Raw genomic sequence first — 17951 nt, 5'->3', positions numbered from 1 at the left:
ATTTTGGTTTAACTAGAAAAGTTTACTTATGGAATAAATAAGATATTTTTTGAATTTGCAGGAGAACAGTAGAGTGAATCAGTGTGGTGTCCACATGTTCACATTTACTCTAAAGTAAGATCACATCATCTGTGCCAACTCTAATGAAAATCATAAAAATCACAGGATTCTAATTCTTGGCTTGGGTTGTAAGAGGCCTTAAAGACTATTTACCTCCCTGCTGCAAGCTGATTGCCACCTACTAGACTAGTCTGCCCAGAGCCACATCAAACCTGGCCATGAATGCTTCCAAGGATGTGGTACCTAACCACTTCTCCAGATAGCCTGTGCCAGTGCCTCACCATCCTCTGAGTAAATAATTTCCTCCAAACATCCACCCTAAGTCTCCTGTTAGTTTAAAACCATTCTTCCTTGTTCTGTTACTATAAAATCATGTAAAACGTTAGCCTCCTTCCTGTTTATAAGCTCCCCTTAAGGACAGGAAAGTTGCAATGAGGTCTCCCCAGAGCCCTCTCTTCTCCAAGCTGAACAAACCCAGCTCCCTCAACCCGTCTTCACAGGGGAGGTGCTCCAGCCTTCTGATCATTTTTTTGGCCCTCCTCTGGACTTCTTTCAAGAGTTCCATGTCCTTCTTGTAGTGGGGACCTCAGACCTGGATGCAGTACTCCAGATGGTGCTTCACAGCAGAGTAAAGAGGAACTATCACTTCCCTGTCCCTGCTTATCATCCCCCTTATGTTGCAGCCCAGGAGGATACTGTCGGCCTTCCAGTCTGCAAGTGCAGGCTACTGTCTCATATCGAGCTTTTTGTCCACTAGAACCCCCAAATCCTCCTCCACAGGGCTGCTCTCAATGAGTTCTTCTCTTATTCTGTAGACATATGAGATCACTTCAACCCAAGTGCAACATGTGGCACTTGGCCTTGCTGAGTCTCATTAGATTCACATTTCGAGCTTGTCCAATTCCTTCTGGATGGCATCCCTTCCTTCCATCTTACCAACTGCACCACTTGGCTTGATGTCATTTGCAAACTTGCTGAGGGTGCACTCCTCCCCACCCCATTATCTGGGTTGCTGATAAAAATGTTAAAGACCACCAGACCCAAGATGGATCCCTGAAAGATGCCCTTCACCTGGACATAAAGCCATTGACCACAACTCTGTTGCTGCAGCTATCCAATGAATTCCTTATCCACTGAATACTAAATTTTTCAAATCCATCTCTATTCAACATCTCTCTCCAGCAGTAAGCATGTAGTGTGGACCACGTCAAATGCCTTGCAACAGTCAAGGCAGACCACATAAGTTGCCTTTCCTTTGTCTACCAATGCCAGCAGTCCATCATAGAAGACCAACAGACTTGGGTGATGGATGATCTGCCCTTGGTGAAGCCACACTGGCTGTTCTGGATCAGCTCCTTGTCTTGCATCTGCCTTAACATAGCTTCCAGAAGGAACCATTCCATGACCTTTCCAAGAACAGAGGTAAGGCTCACAGGCCTGTAGTTCCCTGCCAACACATCTTAAAATTGGGAGTGATTTTTCCCTTTTTCCAGTCACCTGATAACCATAGCCTTTCAATATAATGGAGAATGGCTTGGCAACTACATCAACCAGATCCAGCAGGACCCTGGGATGCATTCCATTGAGCCCACACACATATTCAATTTCATGAGGTGATCATGCACTTGCTCTTCTCTTAAAGACAGAGAAATTTTTCTCCCCAGACCCTGCCTAGAGGTTCACAGACTTGAGAGATGTAGGAAACATGATTCCCAGTGAATGCCGAGGCAAATAACTTGTTGAGTACCTGAGGTTTCCTCCTTGTTCCCTTCCAGCAGAGAGTTAGGAATATGGAAATAAGTGGTAATGACTAGTTCTGATTACCAGTGGTCAATACAGATAAGAGTCTGTTTCCACTAAGAGTCTCATATTTTATACCTGGCATAATGTATCCTCAAACCTAAAACTGTTTAAAATAGAATTGCTATATAAAAAATGGGAATGGATACAGAACTATAAGGAACTGTCCCTTATTTTCAGCCTACATATCCACTGGGCAAAAGCAATTCCTTTGTGAATCAATATCTAAATGGTAATAACCTCTTGGCTGGAAAGAATGTGAGAATTTGTAATGGCATATTCTAACTAAAGTAGTGTTCACTTGCTTTATAATGCACGAATGCATCAAATCATCTCATGCAGTTAAAATAGCAACATATGCAATACAACTACAAAATGCAAAGCCCCTTACTTAGAACGCTGATGGAATAATACTGATCACACAGTGTTTTCTATAAAAACTGTTTCTTGAATTTTTTTTTTTTCTTTCATAAAGTCCATCATATTCTAAGTAGATCAGATTAAGTGCTATCCCAATACAATAGATGAGCCCTCTTTACATCCCATGCTTGATTTTGGAGTCAAACCCTAAGGAATTTGAAGAAATTATGGGTTTAGAGCTGTGCAACTTCTATTAGAGGAGTATCCTCATCATCTGTCAAAGAAAATGAGGTATTCCTTTGAAAATAAGAGGGTCAGCAAATGATAGGATATTTTTGTGTAAAAGCTACAAATACAGAAAAAAAAATAATGAGGATGATAAAATTCACCTAAGGACAATATTTTCAATCAGAGGAACAATTTTCCATTTTCAGAATGGAAAAAAATTCTGAAAGAACTCTCTCATTTTCTAAGACTGAACTAAGCATTAATAGATCTCTGGCCTAACACTGTAGGTATGTTGTTTGGTCAGTTACATCATTACAGTCTTATCCATCATGATAAAGAATTAGCTTCAGAGAAATAAACTTCAAAAAACTGAGTTTCAAAAGAACCTTAGGACAAAGAATGAAACATATTTAATGACTGACTGATCATTCTCTTTGAGGCTGCTAGAAAGTACTATGAACAATATCACTGTTGACAGTGCAATGAAACCAAATCTCCTTACTAATGGACAAATAAAGCAGTTTACCAAGCAGCAACCATTTTACTGTTTCCTGCAAAAAATGTTAATCACAGTCAAAATTACTTCAAGAGAATAAGCAACAATTTAATAATACATCATTCTTACCTGCATGTTGTAGCTAACCTTTGTGATTACCGATGTACTAGAATCTCTAAGCACTTGCAGACTGATTAAAGTTGTTTTCTTATGAGCCACAGCAAAACGAGATCCCACAGCAAAATATACTAAACCATGAGGTGAATCACTTTCAAGAACTGTTACAAATGCAAATCTGGCACTGCTGTTCAATGCAGCTCCTGCACTTACAGCATACAGCTCAACAAAAAAGTATGTTTCAAATTCAGGTACCTGTAAACGAGGAACAATTTTTCATATCATTGAAGGATCTGTTAATTTCTACAAGCTTTAAAAAGTGTATACTTTTTTTTTTTTATATGCAGAGAATTACTTGCACTAACACTTATCACAAACACTTATTGCAATATGCAGTATGACAAAGCATATCCTCAAAATAATGTTGCAATAGGCACCACATTGTCACGTGCAATAGTGACATCTGAGGTTTCACCCAATGATTGCAGTAAAGCAGCTGTTTATACACTACAGTTATTGATATTTCTGCTATAAGACATTATAGTAAACTCTTTCAGAGCTTCACTTTCCAGATTATGGAGTTACATGTGCAGTATGTTTTCTGAGAAATGTGCACTTTCTTCTTGCCTTACAAAATACATGTCACACCTAATTATCTGTGGAAAAAAAATGCATAGGAGCAAGATATTGGGGGTTAAACAGCATATATTTTTAATTAAGTTGTTGTTAAGTAATTCTTAAGTCATTCTTTAAATAGAACTATCTTGACTAATGGATGGCAGGCTCTAATTTATTGGAATGCCACAGGAACCTTTTGACTTCCATCAGCAACTGGTAGATTAGTACGCATTTGAGTTGCATGTCTCTGCAACTGCTGCACAGCTGTTATCTGTGTCTCTCCATTAAACTAAGCAACCTGTGATTCACTACTGTATATATTTTATTAATTTGCTCTTTAATTTAAGAATAACATCTGAAGAAGGAAGATGGCTCTCTTCATGAACTATGACTATGTATCCTTATTGTTTTCTACCTCTTGCACAACACTGTAGAAAGTAGTCAGAAAAATGGAGGAAAACTTCTTTTCTGTTCCCCATGCTTCAGTTTTGACACTAGCCCAGCTGCTAGGATAATTTCCTGGGAAGTTTCAAACTTTTTGAACACACTGTAAGAATGAGAAACATTAATCCCATATTTCTTAAGTAATTGCTCTATTACAATTATTGCAGTGATCCTCTTATCTTCAACAACATGACTGAATGTTGTATTTTGTTTTAATTAAATGATAGCTGAGTTTTTGACTTTGAGCTGGCCTCTCAAGCCAGTAAGGCTTACACATACCCAACTGGCAAATGCTAAATGGTTCCAGTGGATGATGGCTGCTAAACCAGACTTCACTACTCTCAACCTGGATATGTACAGATTTTCAGATGTTGAGTTCTTACACAGTTCTATGATTGACCAGCATTCACAGATCATCATGTGAGACTTAAGTAAAAAAAATACGTAGAAGTTGTACTAAAAGTTTTTTGGTGAACATTATTATTTTTTAATAGGATTTTTTTTTATAGGATATGGTTCATAAAAATCACACAAATGAGTGTTTGACAGTTAAAAAATTTTCTGTGCGAAGGTTGAGAATTTAGCATATGAATGAACATTTCAGTGAAATGACACCTTCCTGTTTTTTCCTATAGTTATGTGGAAAGTGAGACCTGTAGTTTACTCTTCAAATTAAATACTCAAGTCTTTTCTGAATTTTAACCAATCACAATGGAGGCAGTAAAAACTTGTAAATAAAATCTGTTTTATTTACTGAGAAACTGAGAAACTGAGTGGATGTTGTTTTCAAGCCACATCTTATGTATCAATTCCTTAGTACCAGAGATTTATTTTTTCATCTTGATAAATCACAATTCAGTGACACTGTGCTGTACCTAAATGTACACTAACTACTTACATTATCAGGTTTTATTTCAATTGAGATGTTGCACATTGTTTGACCTGCCATGCAAGTAGTGGATCCCAGCACAGACACAAGTTCGTTCTCCAAATTCACACCATCTTTCAGAAGGACAGTGCTTGTTTCATTAAATGTCACACGCCAAAAGACCTTCACATCTTCAAATGCCCTATAACCAAATTTAAAGAATAAACGTATTCAAAATGAACAAAGCAACAAGCTGACTTAGGATGGAAAACTCTGTAAATACTTCTTCTCAAATATGCACAGAAAAAAATGTATGCATACAAAAAATAACACAGGAAGGAAATAAAGCAATGATGAACACCCACATTCTTCTTGAATTTTCCTTTAGAAAACATGGTATCAACTGCAAAACAGACACTGGTGTCTGAAATTCAAGGATGTACTCAATTACTTTCTTTAATACTATGGTAATCAATTGTCTGGAAAACCAGTCAGAATCTGACTTTCCTGTAAATCTGAGGAACATAGAACATTTGAGGATATTTGTTTAAAGTACGTATAAATGTACAACAAATGCATACATTAGAAAAAATACAGTCTGTGCTACTCAAGACACAAGTATAGTTCTAACACTTAGGCACCGTGTTAATTACTCATTCAAATATTCATATCCTCTATATACTATGCAGGAAGATGAGAATTTCAATTTCACTTTCAGCAGTGCAAATCCTTAAACTAAGCAAAAATTTCACAGCCACACAGCAGCCACATAGTGAGGTTTCCCTTTTTTGTTTAATAGACAGTGACAGACCTAATCATATTAACGCCTGTTTGCGAAAATCTGGGAAATTATTAAATGAGCTGGAAGGCAAAAACTATTTTAAAAATTCTACAATAACCTCTTCCACTACCAGCAGCACCCTTGATTTAATACAGAATATACGCAGTGTACTTGAATCAGTTGCTTTCTGCACCTGTTTGATTGCCTTGCAACGACCAGCAGCACCTCTCTGTTTTCTGAGTCTTCATCAAGTATAAGACCACTTTGTACTTCTGGAATGAATCCCAAAATGCCATTCTGAAGATCACTTCCTATATAGGAAACAGCCCATGAAATTAATTAGCTAGGAAATTAAGTTGGGACTAAATTATATTTTTTCTCTTAAAAAAAAAAAAAAGATTAAAAAATGGGTACCAAAAGTATGCTTTAAAGGACTACTGTAGGATGCCTCAAGAAAATTTCCTTTAGTATTACTCTTCTTTATGTACATTCCTTATTTATCTCCAAATTCACATGTTGGCATTTCTGCACTTTATGTATTTTAACCTACAGAATTCCTTTGAAAGTAAATTTCTTACGAGAATCCTGGTACCATCTGTGAACATAAATCTATATTTTCACCAGTCATCGGCGAACTTACTGAATTTCTGTCCTCTGATATCAAGAGGCTAGGTGTTAAAGTAGTCAAGAACAGTTTCATAAACTTTATTTAGAATCACCCTAAGAGATACCCACTCCAGTTATAACATGTCTACTTAGAACTTGTAACTGTTTTTTCTAAACAGAAATTGTCTTTGTTGTACCCCTAGTTTGTAACTTTGTCATAGCTGGTTATGCTTCCTATGACCTGTAAAGATTCCAAGGGCATGACTTCACCTTTCTTATTCCACCCACCCACTACCTTGAATTCAGTTATTTTCCCGTATTTGTAATTTGTTTTCTTCTTCTCTTTAATTCAACATATGAAACTAGAGAGCTGGAAAATACTGTGTTGTTCTCATTAGAACATAAATAGCTTCAGAAAAGCAGCAAAGGAGAAAACAAGCAAACAACCAATGGACCAAAGCCCGAAACAGAGCTTAAACAGTATCAAAATACAGAAACACTTTCCCTGTTATTTTTATACCTCATAAAGCATCAGGCATTGTGGAAGTGACAATAGGAAAAAAAAAAAACAAAAAACGACAAACACCAAAAATGCAGTGCCACTACATATAAGACAAAACCACTAAAACTTAGCCTTTCCCTTCATGATAGGAATGTGAGCAGAGATGAGCAGCATCTATAAGCGTATTTTGAGCTAAATTGCTAATGGATGCAAATTGGGCTTTAGTATATTAGATGTTTTCTCCAAACTGAAAAAGTCAAGATTTGACAACATAATACCCTGTTTATTTTCCAAGAAAAAAGCCAAAGTTCACATAAATACTTTGAGAAGTACCTATAGTTATTTACTATTATTTAATTCCAATACATTTACTTATTTAGAGGAGGAAAACAAAATAAACTGGTACCTGCAATAATCACAGTTGCAAAAGCAGCAAATCCATATTCATCCTTTCCTTTCACAATCTGAGCTCCATGTTTAGGATCTGAGAGGAAAACATAAAACAATTCCTGTCCTTCAGGCTCATCATCATCAAAAATTTTTATGGACACCTTGCTTTCTCTTTCTCCATCCAGCAAAGTCAGAGAGACTGACTGTTCCTCAAAATCTTCTCCTTCATTTGCCCACGTATAGTTTGATTTTCCATAAACATTTTCAAAAGGATATAGATTTACTCCACTCTGTGCACTTATTCCTCCAAAGGTTTTAATGGTTACTTCAATATCACCAGTAAACCCCTGGGTCCTTCTGATATTAATTATCACTGTGTTGAGAGTATTATTGATTGCATCTTCTTCAACATAAATAAACTCTGGTCCCAAACTTAGTATTCCATGAAGAATATCATTAGCCAGGATATTAATTGTTGCAACACTGAAAGCTGGATTTAAACGTGGACTCCAGTCAAGTTTAGCAGGTTGAAAATCCAAAATTTCAACAGCAGTCAAATTTACAAAAAAATATTCCTCAATTTCAGAAAGAGTGTCATCAATTATTGATATTTCTATCATGGCATTTGTCTGAAAATGTGCAAATATAAGCTCCCCATTATGAATAGGCCTAAAGTCCTCTAGTGGTTTGGCACTTCCTGGAGTAGTCTGATATGTCAATTTAGTAACATTACTTCGAAATCCAAACAGTTTTTGGACATGTAGTGTGACTGACTCAACATCTTCTTCAACTGAAATGAATGTTGAGTTAAAAGCAAACTGGAATATCCCCATTGGCTCAATTTCAGCTATTGTAAATCCTGATCTGAAAAAGAACAGATATTGCAAATTGAATGATCAAACAGGAAATAAGAAATTTAGAAGACACAGAATAGTTTCCAGCGAACACTGTAAGAAATTGAACTAAAAGAAAAATTTGTAACACTTGAGGGAAGAAACAGCAACTATACAAGGTAAGATGTAAATAGATTTTTTTAAAACACTGTTTTAAAACATTGCCACACAGCCTTTCATAGGCTTAATACAATCTCATTTAACACAGAATAAAGGATATATTAAGGAAGGACTTCATGAGAAAATGGAGAGGGAAAAACAGCTATAATTTTTTCTATTGTGGACAAAAAGCAGGGAGATACATTACAATCCAGCCTTTCAGAGAAATGCCAGTCATAACTATAGAACAAACTTCCTGTAGAAAATGACAATTGTGGACTACACTGATGATAGTAGATCTACCATTTTAGCCAGGGAGCAGATAGAATCTATTTGAAGACTTAGAGTGGAATTTTGAACTATTAACCATACCCTCTCAATATTAGTCATACCTTTTTTTTTTTTTTCCAGATTTGAGCACCATTAATAAGTATCAGTTTGAACTCTACTATATTCATACTAAATCTATACCCTTATTATAAGAAATAAAACGCATAGAGTTGAAAACTGTGGTAATCTGCTTCCAAAAAGGCCTTTACTAAACTTTGGGCCTTATATTTCTGCTGTAACTGACCCAGTATTCAGTGCTATAGGCTACCAATTAGCAGTACAATTACAGTATGTGATTTTCATTAACAAACTAGACACTTTTCATCACTAAGGGAGTTAAAATTATCAGCTTTGCCTCCTGTGGGATCTAGTGTTAAGTTTTCTAAAAACATCATTCTTGTACACTCAAGATTTTTAACTCACATGTTAAATAGGTGCTCTGAGGACACCAGTCCACAGAACATACAAGCCTAGGAGAATGAGTCTGTCCAGGGAGTTTAGTCATCCAGTTCATTCCTTACTTCCTTCTGACTTGCCGGTATAATTGTAATGTGGAGAAGCAAATACCTTTCTCCATACACGGTGTAGCTCTATGTCCATTCATTTTATACCACTTTTAGCTATCAATAAATAAGGAAGAACGAAAATAAAATAGTTTGAAGAATCGGTAACAATCTATTTGAGATGGAAGACTATATTAAATGGAATAGTTCTATTTTTAAGAAGAAAAATGTTTTTTAATATAAATGAAGCATTTTCTGAACATTTTTTTTGTTTCAATTTATTTGAAATAGCATTTTGTCACCTAAGAACACCTTATTACGATTTTCTAGGGAGACTAATGAAAACATTCTTCAGCTTCCTGGCTAAAGTTGTTGATCTTGGTTCTTCATTTTCTTAACTGTCCCTATGATTTGAGACACATTCTGGATACCTTGCATCCTCCTGGCATGAAATACACTGGAATTTGAGAGAAGTGTCAGTTCTGGTAATATTGGATCTGTGGAACTGAAACAAGACTTATAAATTCATCAAAAAAAGCACTACTCTTTCTATCTGTTTATAACTTAAAAGTGGTTTTTATAAGGCATATTCCTGTATACAGATAATAATTCTTCCACTATCTGTGAAACTAAAAATTTAAAGTAATAACCTTACCTCAGTTGAGCCCCACCAGACACATTGCTGTGCACTTCTGTTAAAGAGATGGCAAATGACTCACGTTTATTTATATCTGGAGTAGCCTGAAATGAGATTACTTTACTTTGATCACCAGAAGAAAACAGAACAATACCTGAAGAAAAAGAGAGAGGAGAGGGCACAGTTCAAAGTCATTAAATAGAAATTCTCATTCCTCTTGAATATATGCTGAGATAGGGTTTGCAATGACAATTCCACTCCATTTAGCAACAATAAGTAGGTTAACAGTCTTTCCTATACAAAGTTGTCCATCAGGGCATAGCATTATGATTACCTCACAGATGGGCATTAATTACATTTAGTTCTTCCTCTACTCATGAATGAAACAAACTGCGTGCAAATAAAAAGCAGACCATACAATTATTTTCTATTGAGACTTTATTAATATAGGAAATATTTACAGATACCAATAAGAAAAACAGTTATGCAATTGTCATACCTCCTTCCTCGGACAAGCACTTACCAAAAGGAGGAGTAATATTGCCTGGCTGAATGAAGCCAGTGGTTAGTTCTGGTGGGTATCCTGAAATCCAGTTAACTGTTACAGAGCCATAAACTCCTTTTCTGGTTATGACAGCCTGACCTGTTCCTGCTACAATATTTGTAAGTTGTAAAATCACAGATTCAAAGCCAACCTGGAGAAACATAACAGATTTTCTTACAGAAAATGGTGTAAGAATAGGCAATAACACATGTGCAAGCATACTATATACTTTAAAACAGGTATTTCACAATCATTTTACATGTAGTTGTGATGCAAGTTTAAAGTATATGAACAGATACGCACACATTCAATTCCTTAAAAAGTCTACAATAATTTTTTAATTCTGAGATATTTGAAAATTAAATCTCAGAGAAAGGAACTAATATGACTTGGATTTCACTAAGAAAACATTAAAAGAAAAACATAACCTGTCCATGATGTTCACAGTAATAGCTATAGTAGTGAACATATATATATATACATGTGTGTGCACAGAGATAGAATCAATAACTGTGTATCCAGTGCAAATAAATTATTGCCATATAATAACTTTAACAGAATATTCTTGCTGGCATAATCTACTTTTCCTTTTCTTTAAGCAGCAAACTAGGTTAAAAGCATAATTCTCACATTCTAAAAGCAGTTACTGGATAAGCATCGTCAGAAACAATATTGAAGTAAATAATACTGATAGAGTTTTAAGTTTAATTAGAAATTGAAAGAACTATTAGGGCTTTAAGACAAATAAAATTACTTAATAAAAACTTAAAATTTAAGAATTCCATTATCTTTGCCTGATACATAAGAAATCATCTGAAGCACATGTACTATATTTGAATAGACAAATTCTCTTTTCTCACTGTCATATGAAGTGGCCAAAGTTAGAATTTCTCACACTGTGATTAGCCAGATGTATTGCCAACTGCATTAAAAATCAGCATGATTTCTACATCTTCTAGCATAAGCTACTATATAGTTGTTGTTATCTACTTTGGGGCTGCTTTACGTAAATGCAGAATTAGTTCAGAATAACTTCTTGCCTTTTAAATCTCAGCATATTCACTTAGCGTAAAGAAAAATATATGTTCTGTTCTGAAAGCAATGCCTCCCATTTTATTATGCCAGCCCATGATATCAGAGGCAGACGTTGGTGGTATGGCCATGCAGGTTGAACCTTCCTGCCAACATCCCATTACATGCTGCCGTGTGACTGTGACACAGAGGGGCAGTCGGGCAGAATGGCATCTGACATGGAAGTATTAGTGAAACAAATACTTCACTGCGTGTCGCTGAATTCTTCCATGCAGAAAAAGAAACATCCACTGACATTTATTGATGCTTGCTGAACATTTATGGAGATCAAACAGTGAGCGTGAGCACAATGATGGACAGGAGGTACCCTTCAGCAGTGGCAGCAGCAATGTGAAAGACAAGCCATGTTCTGGATGGCCATGCACAGTTGTCACATCACAAAATAAAGAGCATCTCAATCAGCTCATCTGTGCAGATCAGACAATCATGGTGACTATGTTGAAAAATAGTGTGTTGTAGCTGAGAACATGCTCTACCAAAAAAGGTAATTGTGTTGTATGTATCTGTTGTAGTTTCCACAAAATAAATAGGATGCGTTACTTTCAGAATGAATAGCATAAATTAACTGTAATATTTACATTATTTACTGTTGCTTTAAATACACAGATACATCAAAATTATTGGTTGGAGGGACATTTTCTTGCAGTATTAACACATTTCTATAAAAATTAAAAAATGTGTATCCAGAAAAGTACATCCAGAAAAGTGTAAAAATTACAAAAGTCTTGTCAGTCATTAAATTGGTAGCAATGAAAAAAACTTTAAGGAGCAAACTGAATTGTAACTGCACTTATCTTTTGAATGAAGCATGGTAGAAATGTTATACTGCAACTTGATATATTACACTGACCTGTGAATTGGCAGCTTCTGCAGGAACAAGCACAACAGCTGACTTTGCTGTTCCTAATATTTTAGGCACATCCTTGGCACTTTCCCTAGCCAGGCTTACATTAATCAGTTCCAGGGTAAAATTCAAGCCCAATAAAAGGAATGCCTAAAAAAGGGAAAATTTAAATTAAAAGGTAGAAAATTAATTCCAGAAAAAGCATGATATCCACCAGTTCAAAAAATTAAGTAGCAGGTTGATGAGCAACTTTTGTTCTACTTACATACAAAAGCAGTGTTTTCAAGACTAGCATTTTGTTATCTTGCACAAAAGAACTACAGATAAAACATCAATATTGAAAATGTGATTGACCAGTAGTTTGTTGAACTCTGAACTTGCAAAGCATTTATTGTCATTTTAATAAATTGTAAATGGAAAAGTGGGGCTCAGCTCACTTTTTATCTTTACTGTTCACCACATTGTGAATGCAACTCTTTTCTAAGTATACCAAATAACCTGACAATGCTGACAACAAATATATCTGCTGCTTTATATGTCAGCAGCAACAGATCACTACTGACAATCCAAAACGGAAACTTGAGAAAGTATTTTCTGATGCATAAGATAATAAAATATGGAAATCATAATAATGAAGATCAGCGATGGAAACAAGCTGTATCAACATATGCATAGAAGTGATTTTGCAAATATCCTCTGAAAACACAATATTTAAGTCCACTTCTTCCCAGAAATAGGATATATATAAGGTTTAAAATGTCTTCTTTGCCCTTTCTTCATAGCACATACTGCTGAGAGTATAGCAACTCATTCCGGCACATTTACATAGATACTAGATATCTAAGGATCTAAAAGCATTATACAGACCTGGCTGCTTATTGGCACTCTTTTCACACCAAAGCTGGCACCATCTTTTATGGTGAGATATCCCCTCTCATTTTCAGGTGCAATTAGTTCTTTTTCTTGATGAGACAAGATTTGGTATTCAATGACCACTTCTCCAAATGTCCCAGCATGCCGAGTTACATTAATCTGAACATACCGATCAAGATCTTTCTCAACCAATACTGACTGCTGATCAGAGTACAAGGCAAGTACTCCATGGGGATCATCATTTGCAAAAACATTTATTTTTGAAATTCTTTTATCATCATCTAGCTCTGCTCCACCTTCTACTGAAATCAGTTGAACTATGTAGTTCTCATCCAGTTCAGGAACATCATCAGGTAACAGGTAGATAATTATTTCTGCTTTACTCTGTTGGTCAGCAATGACAACAGATCCCTCTGTTGTAAGAAAGTCACCTGTCATGTCAAATTCACTATATAGCTTCCAGTGAACCTAAAATGAGTTAAAAAAAAAAGCAAAAGAAAACAAAGTTACACACAGAATCAGAAACATGCATACACTTCGAACCACGTTTAAAAATTGCTTATATTTTTGACACTGTAATATCTTAGCTGTCTGTCCTCTCTCCAAGTTTCTTTAGAATAGAAATTTGTCAAGAATCCTCATTTAATACAGCATATTCATGCATTAATTAGAATAAAATAAATAAATAACAATTAAATAATTGTTAAAACACAGATCTCAAAAATACTTCAGCCAAATAGCACTGAGAGTGGTGGACCAAAATAGTTGGCACTTACCTTCTAAATACAGCTGGAAAAAAGGTAAATTTTTATGTTCTCAAAGAAAGTTCACTATAAAAATATACTCTCCTCTCCCAACAAAACCAAATGAAGATGGCACCAGAAAGAAAAGAGACAACTACAATATTATATTTCTTTTCTCTCTATAAGTGAGGAGACTGAATATGACTTTTCACACCACAGACAATTCAGCTGAACCCCTTGCTAAATTCAGTCTGAAAGGCAACATTACAAAAATGTATTGGAGCAACAAACAATTGAAAGAAACAGATATACATATATAAATATATATATTGCCTCTGTTCTTTATATGTTCACATTTCAGATTATTATGCAGATCATTTCAGAGTGCACTCTTATTAGAAAAAGAAATAAAAATGAGAATACCGTTATGTTTCCCAAAGTGCCTTGAACTCGTCTGAGAAACAGTGTAATACTTCGTGGTCCTTCCAGTGCTGAGGGCTCTGTATAGTTTTGCTCAAATAATGATTCAGAAGCAAACTGTACAATTCCATTGGGATCACCAAACTTCTGTATCTGTAAACAGCAAACAATAACAACAGAACTAGAAATGCAGAATGAGCTATATTCTTGCTAAAATCATTAGATTTTTCATTGTGCTACAGAGCATATATCCACTAACTCTTCCTATTGACTTATCTCATCTGAATATTCAAGAGTTCAGTAGAAGTTAACAGAGTCTGTGAGAAGAATTTAAGAAACAGAATACAGGAGCATCAGGGTATCAGAAGGGAGTGATATCAAGACCACATTCTTTCCCGCACACATACAAGATTGTAAGAGAGTTGTAAGAGATCTGTGGATAACTTGCTGATTTGCGAGATCCTACAGTGATACCTGAAGAAGTCTGAGCAAGCTCTAAATTAAATACGAATCAAAATTTGATGTACTCAGTAAATACACAAGCATCTTTATCTTTCATTAATTGATACTTCATTTGAAAACAAATGGCAATGACAATTCTGTCTACTCAAGCCTCACTTAACAATAACAGCTTGTATATTGTAAATGATTAAAACATATTTGAGAGAATAAATTAATTTTGAAAGAACTAGGAAAGAGTATCCCATGGAGATAAGATTAAGCCACAGCAGTGTCCTCTTTTCAGTTTTCAGTGAACTCAAAACTGTCCAGAATCTGTTTGATAGGTCAAAAGACACAGACAATTGTATTTATAATTCATTGCTGCAAATTTATTCCAAAGTTTTTAACATGAATCCAAACTATCCTCTAAAGCTTCTTTATTTATCTTCTGAACACTTGGAGAGAAACAAGGTAATAGTACACAAAGAACTAGAAATCCAATTAGTAAATATTTTGATTATTTTTGTATTCTTATACACTTATGTAGTTTCACCAGACATAAAGGCTGTACAAAGAATCAAAGACTTCTGCCTTGGATTAGCTCTGCACAAACACTGGTGCCTATGGAGAAAACAATTTATTCATATGCAAGGTGAAATACGGTATGCATTGGTATGCATTTCATTTCAAGGAATAAACCTAAGTCTCTGAAGGACAACCTTCAGAAAACCTGTAGAAAAAGGAGTTAAATCCATCAATACATTACAACACTGGCCAGAAAAATCAATACAGCCAACAATTACCGCCCTCCCCCCCCCCTTATAAAAGTCTCATATAGAAATCCTTAACTTCAGTATCCCTAAAGGAAATATTTGTCCTTAACAGCTTTTCTGCCTCACTTCTCGGACTATCTGTCTTTCACCGTGATTTTTAAAATTTCTTTAATATGTGCTAGTGGAAGGAGAAGTAGAGTTCAAAATGGTGAACAGTTAGGAATTAAGACCCATTCATGCTCCCACCAAAGAGAACCACAAACTTCCACAAGGAAGGCAGCTGAGTCAGGGCTTGTATACTGATTTTTACCAATAGATTATTTGCAACATTTTCTTAAGAGCTCAAGTCATACCAATACATGTGAGTAGAAGAGACAAGAAAGCCAAATGACAAACTATCAGTATGATTAATTTTGAAAAATTTCACAGGATGAATTCCAGTATCAACAGAGATCTTAGAAAACAGAAAAGCAATAATGACTTACTATTAGTGTAATGTTGTTTGCCTTTGGATCTATTTCTGTTTCACCTTTCACAAGACTCAGTCTAATAACAAATATCTCCTGAACTTCAATTTCCTCATGAGGATAGATTTGTAGATGAATAGTTCTCGGACCTCCTTCTCCGTCTCCAAAATAAAATGATCCATTCACAGGGTCACCAATGTCACTATTCAAAGGAGATAAAATCTCTTCTGAATTGGGCCCTAAAATGTCCCAGTTAATCTGTGGAAGATATCAGTTTCAGAATAAGAGTGATGCTATGTTACAGTAGGCCTCCAAGATCGAGAAATGACAGATCGCAATAAGTGAAATAAAGTTCCTTAATCTGGTAAGTAATGATGTTTAAATCTTTGTTGATTATAATGAACCACAAAATATTCACAATGAATTGCATGTAGAAAATTGAATAATCCTTTGGAAAAATAAGCATATCAAATTACAAAAGGAAATTGTGAGTGTTAACCACAATGCCAATTTATTAAAATTGATATGTATTAATAATATAAATGAATAGTTAGAAATGAAATAAATTTCCTTAGAGCACCTAATGGGAAAAATACAGGCCAGTTTTTAATTCTGCGCTTGTCCAGATTTTTTTCTGTGAAGCTTCCCAAGTAAATCAGTACTCACTCTGTATGTAATATTTGACCTAAAATGACAAACACTTATTTAATATTCTGCAATAAAAGTTTTAAATTCCTCAAATGATTTTTTGTACTTCTGCAGCCTGATTAAAAACTAGAATATTTTCAAGATTTCCTATAATTACATTTGCTTTTGAGGAGGCCATATTCTTCACTTTAATTTCTTCACAATGACTTTATTTTGATAAAAAATAAATTATTAAAAATAAGATTTTCAGCTTCACATTGATTTTATTTTGATTGCTTTAATTTTTTTCTGCTTTCTCAAATGACTTCTAGAGGAAAAAAAAAAAAAAGTCAAAGACAACTAAAACAATTTTGACATGGGAAAAAGATTTTCCACTATTTGTCAAGACTATGAAAGGCTTGCCTTGGTTCTTACTTATATCTTTCTTTATCATTGGTCTGGAAACCTAGAAAATTCATAATGAACATTTTATTGATTAAAAAAATTGACCAGCTTGAGGAATTAATTCAACTAAATTAAACTAAACCTGTAGTGCATGATACGAGTCATGTTTCTGACAGGATTAGGATATAGCTTAAAACATTAGACCATAATAAAAGTTGAAAAAAATAAGGAGAAATAGAAAGGTTTAACTACATTTTTTGCTATACTGCAACTATACACAACAAAGGCATATAAAAAAGCTGTAATCATCCCATCAGAAGTCAGTTAGAAAGAAGCTTTTGTAGGAAAATGCAGGAGTTTTTTGATCTAGCAACTGGAAAGCAATCAACATCTTTGACAGCCAGAGCCTACCTGTGTGCCTCCTAACAATCTTCCAGTTCTTTCCAGCACCAGAGACAGTGTCATGGGTATATCAGGATTGGGAAGTGTAATTCTACTTTCGTTAAGAAATCGGACAATGCCCAGAGGCGAGTCACTTTTAGCAATGGTGATCTGGCTCACTAAATGGAGTCCAAGGACTGCTCCACCAGTAGCTCCTGTCAGCTGGATTTCAAATTGCTCTTCAAATTCACTGGAAGAAAAAAAAGAAATGAAAAAAAAAAAAGAGAAAGGGAGAAAGATTATGAGAAATCCCCACCATCATCACCACACACACACACACACAGATAATTATAATTCAAAATATACTCAATTCAACTAATTCAATCATGGAGCTCTCTGAATATATGTAGAAGTCAGCTCAGTAGACTTACAACAGAAGATTCCTCCTTTTTACAACGAATGGTGATAAGTGAAATAAAAAGAATGTCCTGCTTCCCATTTATGTTAAATACCTAAAAATACCTAATAATTTCGACAATCTAACAAATTGTTTACATTTCACATGTCTATGAAACTTCAATAATAGTTTCTCCTTTCCGTTTTAAATTT

General features: G+C 35.0%; 1 protein-coding gene across 1 annotated transcript in view; it reads right to left on the bottom strand.

The window, feature by feature from the left end:
- The window catches only part of ADGRV1 (adhesion G protein-coupled receptor V1), a 264974-nt gene that overhangs the window by 139282 nt on the left and 107741 nt on the right, over positions 1-17951 (bottom strand). Inside the window, exons 70-80 of the mRNA XM_052701347.1 lie at positions 17373-17592; positions 15948-16187; positions 14252-14401; positions 13080-13553; positions 12219-12362; positions 10256-10427; positions 9751-9886; positions 7287-8134; positions 5966-6083; positions 5022-5193; positions 3074-3316 (exon numbers count right to left, since the gene is read on the bottom strand). Of these exons, the coding sequence (XP_052557307.1) occupies positions 3074-3316; positions 5022-5193; positions 5966-6083; positions 7287-8134; positions 9751-9886; positions 10256-10427; positions 12219-12362; positions 13080-13553; positions 14252-14401; positions 15948-16187; positions 17373-17592 (2917 nt within the window). The remainder of the gene's footprint in view (positions 1-3073; positions 3317-5021; positions 5194-5965; positions 6084-7286; positions 8135-9750; positions 9887-10255; positions 10428-12218; positions 12363-13079; positions 13554-14251; positions 14402-15947; positions 16188-17372; positions 17593-17951) is intronic.

This window comes from Tympanuchus pallidicinctus, unplaced genomic scaffold, assembly GCF_026119805.1.
Source record: "Tympanuchus pallidicinctus isolate F22 unplaced genomic scaffold, pur_lepc_1.0 scaffold4, whole genome shotgun sequence".
NCBI classification, from domain to species: Eukaryota; Metazoa; Chordata; class Aves; order Galliformes; family Phasianidae; genus Tympanuchus; species Tympanuchus pallidicinctus.
The sequence above is the reverse complement of the archived record's forward strand: the minus strand, read 5'-3'. Positions and strand labels throughout refer to the sequence as shown.